The 7,500-nt window shown below is 39.5% G+C and overlaps 1 protein-coding gene across 1 annotated transcript in view; it reads right to left on the bottom strand.

The window, feature by feature from the left end:
* Nucleotides 1-7,500, bottom strand: part of LOC144976093 (peptidase M20 domain-containing protein 2-like) — a gene marked incomplete at its 3' end in the record, with an annotated part of 20,685 nt that overhangs the window by 1,452 nt on the left and 11,733 nt on the right. Inside the window, 1 exon segment of the mRNA XM_078920276.1 lies at nucleotides 2,618-2,772. Coding sequence (XP_078776402.1) covers nucleotides 2,618-2,772 — 155 coding nt within the window.

Here is a 7,500-nt window from a genome sequence, read left to right as displayed (position 1 = left end):
ACACGGGAACCTTTTCAGAGGAAGACCGATCACAACACTCCCTGTGATCCTAAACAAAAACCTCACAACACTTGGACAAAGCATTAGTCTCATAACGGCAGGGGACCTTGAAAATCTGAGAACCCTAGCAGAGGACCGGCAATATTGGAGACACCTCACACAGGAAATACTGGAAACAGCCAAGGCGACCCGATCTTTCGGTCGAGACGCGAAAGGCATCTAAGTCAAGTAAGTCAAATAATTATCTCCATTGTATGCATGCCAGTGTGTTCTTCTCAGTGGGTTTTTAGTGCTTTGTCTGGTTGAGTCTTTTAGAAGATCTCAGATTAAGCTCATTAATAAATTGTTCTGATTCCTGTTTCATCCATTCCTCTTTTGTCTTATCATTTCTCTTGTGCTTTTAACAGTAAATTGTAAATCTAGAACCGTTTATAACTAACCCATGATGTAGATTTACCATATTTGCTTAATAATTCTCAATCTGGGTTGGGGGAGGGTGGTGGTGGCACATTTGGGGGCTGGTCTTAATGACCCCAACTGGTCTTAATGAGCCTTACTGGTCTTAATGACCTCAACTGGTCTTAATTACCCCAACTGGTCTTAATGAGCCTTACTGGTCTTAATGACCCCACCTGGTCTTAATGACCCCAACTGGTCTTAATGACCCCAACTGGTCTTAATGACCCCAACTGGTCCTAATGACTCCAACTGGTCCTAATGACCCCAACGTGTATTAATGACCCCAACTGGTCTTAATGACCCCAACGTGTATTAATGACCCCAACTGGTCTTAATGACCCCAATGTGTATTAATGACCCCAACTGGTCTTAATGAACCCAACGTGTATTAATGACCCCAACTGGTCTTAATGACCCCAATTGGTCTTAATGACCCCAACTGGTCTTAATGACCCCAACTGGTCTTAATGACCCCAACTTGTCTTAATGACCCCAACTGGTCCTAATGACCCCAACTGGTCCTAATGACCCCAACGTGTATTAATGACCCCAACTGGTCTTAATGACCCGAACTGGTCTTAATGACCCCAACTTGTCTTAATGACCCAACTGGTCTTAATGACCCCAACTGGTCTTAATGACCCCAACTGGTCTTAATGACCCCAACTGGTCTTAATGACCCCAACTTGTCTTAATGACCCCAACTGGTCCTAATGACCCCAATGTGAATTAATGACCCCAACTGGTCTTAATGACCCCAACGTGTATTAATGACCCCAACTGGTCTTATAGACCCCAACTGGTCTTAATGACCCCAACTGGTCTTAATGACCCAAATTGGTCTTAATGACCCAACTTGTCTTAATGACCCAAACTGGTCTTAATGACCCAAACTGGTCTTAATGACCCCAACTGGTCTTAATGACCCCAATTGGTCTTAATGACCCCAACTGGTCTTAATGACCCCAACTGGTCTTAATGACCCAAACTGGTCTTAATGACCCAAATTGGTCTTAATGACCCAACTTGTCTTAATGACCCAAACTGGTCTTAATGACCCAAACTGGTCTTAATGACCCCAACGTGTATTAATGACCCCAACTGGTCTTAATGAACCCAACGTGTATTAATGACCCCAACTGGTCTTAATGACCCCAATTGGTCTTAATGACCCCAACTGGTCTTAATGACCCCAACTGGTCTTAATGACCCCAACTTGTCTTAATGACCCCCAACTGGTCCTAATGACCCCAACTGGTCCTAATGACCCAACGTGTATTAATGACCCCAACTGGTCTTAATGACCCAAACTGGTCTTAATGACCCAACTTGTCTTAATGACCCAACTGGTCTTAATGACCCCAACTGGTCTTAATGACCCCAACTGGTCTTAATGACCCCAACTGGTCTTAATGACCCCAACTTGTCTTAATGACCCCAACTGGTCCTAATGACCCCAATGTGTATTAATGACCCCAACTGGTCTTAATGACCCCAACGTGTATTAATGACCCCAACTGGTCTTATAGACCCCAACTGGTCTTAATGACCCCAACTGGTCTGAATGACCCCAACGTGTATTAATGACCCCAATTGGTCTTAATGACCCCAACTGGTCTTAATGACCCCAACTGGTCTTAATGACCCAAACTGGTCTTAATGACCCAAATTGGTCTTAATGACCCAACTTGTCTTAATGACCCAAACTGGTCTTAATGACCCAAACTGGTCTTAATGACCCCAACTGGTCTTAATGACCCCAACTGGTCTTAATGACCCCAACTTGTTTTAATGACCCTACCTGGTCTTAATGACCCAAACTGGTGTCTTAATGACCCAAACTGGACTTAATGACCCAAACTGGTCTTAATTATGACCCTAACTTGTCTTAATGACCCCAACTGGTCTTAATGACCCCAACGTATATTAATAACCCCAACGTGTATTAATGACCCCAACTGGTCTTAATGACCCCAACTGGTCTTAATGACGTGACCCCAACGTGTATTAATGACCCTAATTGGTCTTAATGACCCCAACGTGTATTAATGACCCCAACGTGTATTAATGACCCCGACGTGTATTAATGACCACAACGTGTATTACTGACCCCAACGTGTATTAATGACCCAAACTGTTCTTAGCCACCCCAACTTGCCTGGCATCCCGTAGAGATTGCAGCTCCATTCAAACATCTCATGGCTTTGTCTGAGAGAACCTCCAAGTCTTCCACAGTCACTGCCCGGAAGTAAATTTGTAATTCTGTGTGGTCTGGAATGATGTTTGGTTTAGTGCCGCCATGGCTGATGATAGCTGAAAGTGGGTGGGAAGAATGAGAATGAATTGGGAGGAGGAGAAGGAGGAGGAGGAGGAGGAGGAGGAGGAGGAGGAGGAGGAGGAGGAGGAGGAGGAGGAGGGCATCGATGTAAAGATCAGAGTTTTGAAAAAAAGAAAACGTGAATTTATTTTGATACAATCTCTCTTCAAGTACCAAGTCTGTGTCAGACATCGGTGATCATGGTACGCCATTCATCTCTCTGATCAAAAAACTAATATTACTCTTCTCTTTCCTTGCCCTTCAGCTGTTCAAACTATTCAAATATGTTTTTGATACAATAGCAAAATAAAATAAACACCCAAACTTGAGCTTATAAATAGAGCAATATCCACTGAATGTGCTCAAAGCACTAAACAGGGGTCACTAGTCAACAGCAACAATTAACAAGGAAAACAAGACAAGACGCTTGTCAGGCAATCTTATCCAGAAATTTAAAAAATCCGACAGATACATGGTTGTGAATAGCCAGGTACTCATTTTACACCTGGATACAGTAAAAGACAATTGTGAGTAGAGAGCATTTTTCAAAGACTCAACTAATCCCTTGTTCAGAACGGGAATCGAACCCATACAATCCGATCAGAAGAGTGCCATACATTAACTCCACATAGCCCCACGACAGTTTACTGGTTGAAATGACTCGCATCTTGTCCAAATCTGTAAAATCTGATATTATCTTCAATCTGTAAAGCGCTTTGAGCAATTTTAGTTGATATTGTGCTGTATAAACGTTCAACTCTAAAAAAAAACTTTTTTTTCTATGCGATGTCATGTAATTAAAAATGTGGCCATTAAACTCGAAATTATTGATCGTTTTAAATAACCTCACGAAGTCAGTCCCAGGTTCGAGAGTTTTTGTCAAAAATGAAAGTCATTTAAATTGATCGACATTTGAAGGCCTAGTTTTCTGACCATTTTATTTTGGTTTGTTTGTTTATTTACCTTATTTACCTGATTTATCTTATTTACCTTATTTACCTGATTTACCTTATTTACCTGATTTACCTCATTTTGTGCGGCTATGTGGTCTAGTGGTGTGACACTCGCTTTCGGATCGGAAGGTCCTGGGTTCGAGCCTCGCGCTCGCCGCATAGTCGAGTCCTTGGAAAAGGCTCTTTACTAACATTCTCTCACCGTACTCAGGTGTAAAATGAGTACCTGGCCGTTAACAGCGTTGTCTTTGTCCGAAAAATTGTTATATCGCCTGACAGGCGTCATGTCCCGTCCTACATGTTAAGTGTTGCTGTTGACCAGGGACCCCTTGTAAAGCGCTTTGAGCACATTTAGTGGATATTGCGCTATATAAAAGCTCAATTATTATTATCTATTATTATTATTATCTATTATTATTATTATTATTATTATTATTATTATTATTATTATTATTATTATTATTATTATTATTATTATTATTATTATTATTATTATTATTATTATTATAGATATAACACGGCTAAGCAAATTATGGTTTTTCTATTTTTTCATCTTCTGTGTTTAGATTTTATGGGTGTTCGTGAACTGATCCCGTTTTTACGAACCATGTGTCGTTTTGGAGAATGGTTTTTAGCCAGCGTTACACGTGTATCAACTGTGTTGTGTAAAACGTATCGATAAATGAATACAGTCCATGACTTAGAAAAAAAAAAGAGCTTTTATATAGCGCAATATCCACTAAACGTGTTCAAAGCACTTCACACGGGTTATCTGACCAACAGCAACATTTAACATGTTCTTCTGTTCGGTGATATTACAATTTTATTTTCGGCCAGGTACTCATTTTACACTTGAGTACGTTGAGAGAATGTGAGTAACGAGCCTTTTCCCAGGAACTTCCGATCAGAAAGCGAGTGTCATACCACTAGACCACATAGTCGCATGAATAGACTTGAGAAGATCGTAAACACGATTTAATTTCAACACATTATTTTACAGGACAGAATATTTTTTCGATTATCGGAAAAGTTATTAGAGAGAGAACGTCATGTTAGTTGTGCGCGGAAGCGAGGACGAGAGACGCATGCGCACAACCAACATGACGTTCTCTCTCTAATAACTTTTCCGCCGGTGACGTCACAGACTATGGATGACGTCCAATCCTATAGCCCCTTTTATTCACTACTTATTACAGACATCTGTTGATGTCATTCTCTGTCCTAGATTTTAGTTTTTGCCATATTCATTTGGCTATCAAACAAATATTACCAATTAATTCTGTTTTATCCACCTGAACTATAATAATATTATTATAAACAAAAAATTACCTGGCTTCCAATCCCATTAAAATTTAACATAATCTTTGTAATCAGTGTGACAGATTGGACTGAATTTGACCAAACTATACATAAAAAAGCTCTTTGATAAAAAAAAAACATGGAATATCATCTTTCGTTAACCCTCTCCTCACCAACTACAGGAAAATCGTCACATTTGTCACGATACAATGAACGTTACTCTTATTCAGATTGGTTTTGCATGTCACAACATTTGAAAACCCGTTGTGTAAAGCTCGTCTGACTGAAGAAATTATGAACAGATAGTTCGAAGATGACGTCACTCAGGTCTTTGTTATTGTTTTTTGCCATTCGCGTTTATGAGTAATGCTCACTGAACTGTATTAACCCGACTATAAACGTTCATGGATACACACAGTTTGGTGTGTTGGTCCGTTATATTTCCGGATGGCAATGTTATGAGCTTCTTAGCCAAGCGCAGACTATCTATAGAATGTACCCAGACTACTGCTTTCAAATTCAGTGAGTTAATACAAATACATTTTTGTGTTGAATAATCATAATGAGTCGGGAATAATCCTGAAATTAGGCGGTAAGGAGATAGTTAAATTCATAGAAAAGTATTGAAAATTTTCAGAAAGTGTGAAATGTGAAGCGAGCACTTGTATCGAGAATGATGAGGAAAAACGGTGGGGAGAAGTGCTGGATAGATAAGTCGCGACCACTAACTGCCCCCCTCTGTCTCTCTCTCTCTCTCTCTCTCTCTCTCTGTCTCTCTCTGTCTTTCTCTCTCTATCTCTCTGTCTCTCTCTCTGTCTCTCTCTCTATGTCTCTCTTTCTCTCTGTCCCTCTGTCCTCTCTCTGTCTACTCTGGTTCTCTCTCTTCTCTCTCTGTCCTTCTCTCTCTCTTCTCTCTATCTCTCTGTCTCTCTCTCTCTATCTCTCTCTTCTCTCTCTGTCTCTCTCTCTGTCTCTCTCTCTCTCTCTGTCTCTCTCTCTGTCTCTCTTCTCTCTCTCTCTCTCTCTCTATCTCTTCTCTCTCTTCTTCCTCTCTCCTCTCTTCTATCTCTCTCTCTATCTCTCTCTCCTCTCTCTCTTATTATATATATATATATATATATATATATATATATATATATATATATATATATATATATCTTGACCAGGCGGAGGATTTCGTGTCAATAGGATCCTGAGTTTGGCAGTTACTCGGTGACATTTTAGTATGTTTGGCACTAATATTGATAATTTTGTTACTTTAAAATATCATTTCATTGTATTCTTCTTTTTTTCTTACTTATTAAAAAAAATATTGTTGTTTGTATTTTTATTTATATTTTGTCAAACTCTAAGTCTCAGGGTTCTAGTGTCTGGCCGTAGCCATCGTTAACATATAGCCTGACACTAGAACCTTCTAAGACTTATACTTTGACGTCATTTTCTTTTTTTTTTTTTTTTTAGGTTTTTGCACCGTCTTGTGAGTTGTCGTTTGTAGAGCTCTAGGAAATACGTGGTCCCATTGGTTGAACTATTGAATACAACTCACGATTTGTTTGTTTTTTTGTAGTTTTGTTTTTTTGTTGTTTTTTTTTGTTCTGTTTTGTTTTATGGCCAAAGACGTTTCTTTTGACGTCAATTTGTTTTCAGTGTCAGGCTATAAGTTAATGGTGACTACGGTAGGGGGGTAGGTTTTATTTCAACGATATAGATAGTTCGAAGACGACGTCACTCAGGTCTTTGTTATTGTTTTTTGCCATCCGCGTTTATGAGTAATGCTCACTGAACTGTATTCACCCGACTATAAACGTTCATGGATACACACAGTTTTGTGTGTTGGTCCGTTATACTTCCGGATGGTAATGTTATGAGCTTCTTAGCCAAGCGCATACTATCTATAAGCGCTTTGAGTACATTTTGTGGATATTGTCACGGGACAGCGTGGCTCAGCGGTACGGTCTTTGATTCGTACCCTCAAGGTACCGAGTTCGATCACCCGCCGCGTTGTATGGCCTTGAGCAAGTCACCTAGCCTTAGCTCACTTTGCGGCTCTGCACTGCGGCTGACGCCTGGGTTATTCCAGTCTTCCCTTGGAATAGACCCTAAAGAAAAATTTCCCCTTAGGGATGAATAAAGGGAATTAATATTGCGCTATATAAAAGCTCAAATTCAAATTTAAGGGAATTATAGGAGACGAGACCCATACAGTAATTTTAACTATTTATTTATTTGCCAATAACACAAAATAGATGTTTTATTTTCAGACTATTAGTTGAACGAATTTTGTGGTTGAGTTGAATTCAATGGCTTACGTCTGACCATTCAAATCATAAACCTATTTTATAAATAATTTCTAAATTGTAAACCTATTTATGGTTTTATGAGATAGATCTAGTCCTAATCTCAAAATCTCAAATTGTTATGGCAATGTTATTGTTATAGGTTGGACTGTTTATAATGAGCCGAGTTTTAATT

The sequence above is a fragment of the Berghia stephanieae genome, chromosome 7 (genome assembly GCF_034508935.2).
Source record: "Berghia stephanieae isolate SIO BIC M18660-M18661 chromosome 7, UCSD_Bste_1.3, whole genome shotgun sequence".
In the NCBI taxonomy this organism is placed as follows: Eukaryota; Metazoa; Mollusca; class Gastropoda; order Nudibranchia; family Aeolidiidae; genus Berghia; species Berghia stephanieae.
This window is presented reverse-complemented; position numbering and strand designations above follow the sequence as displayed.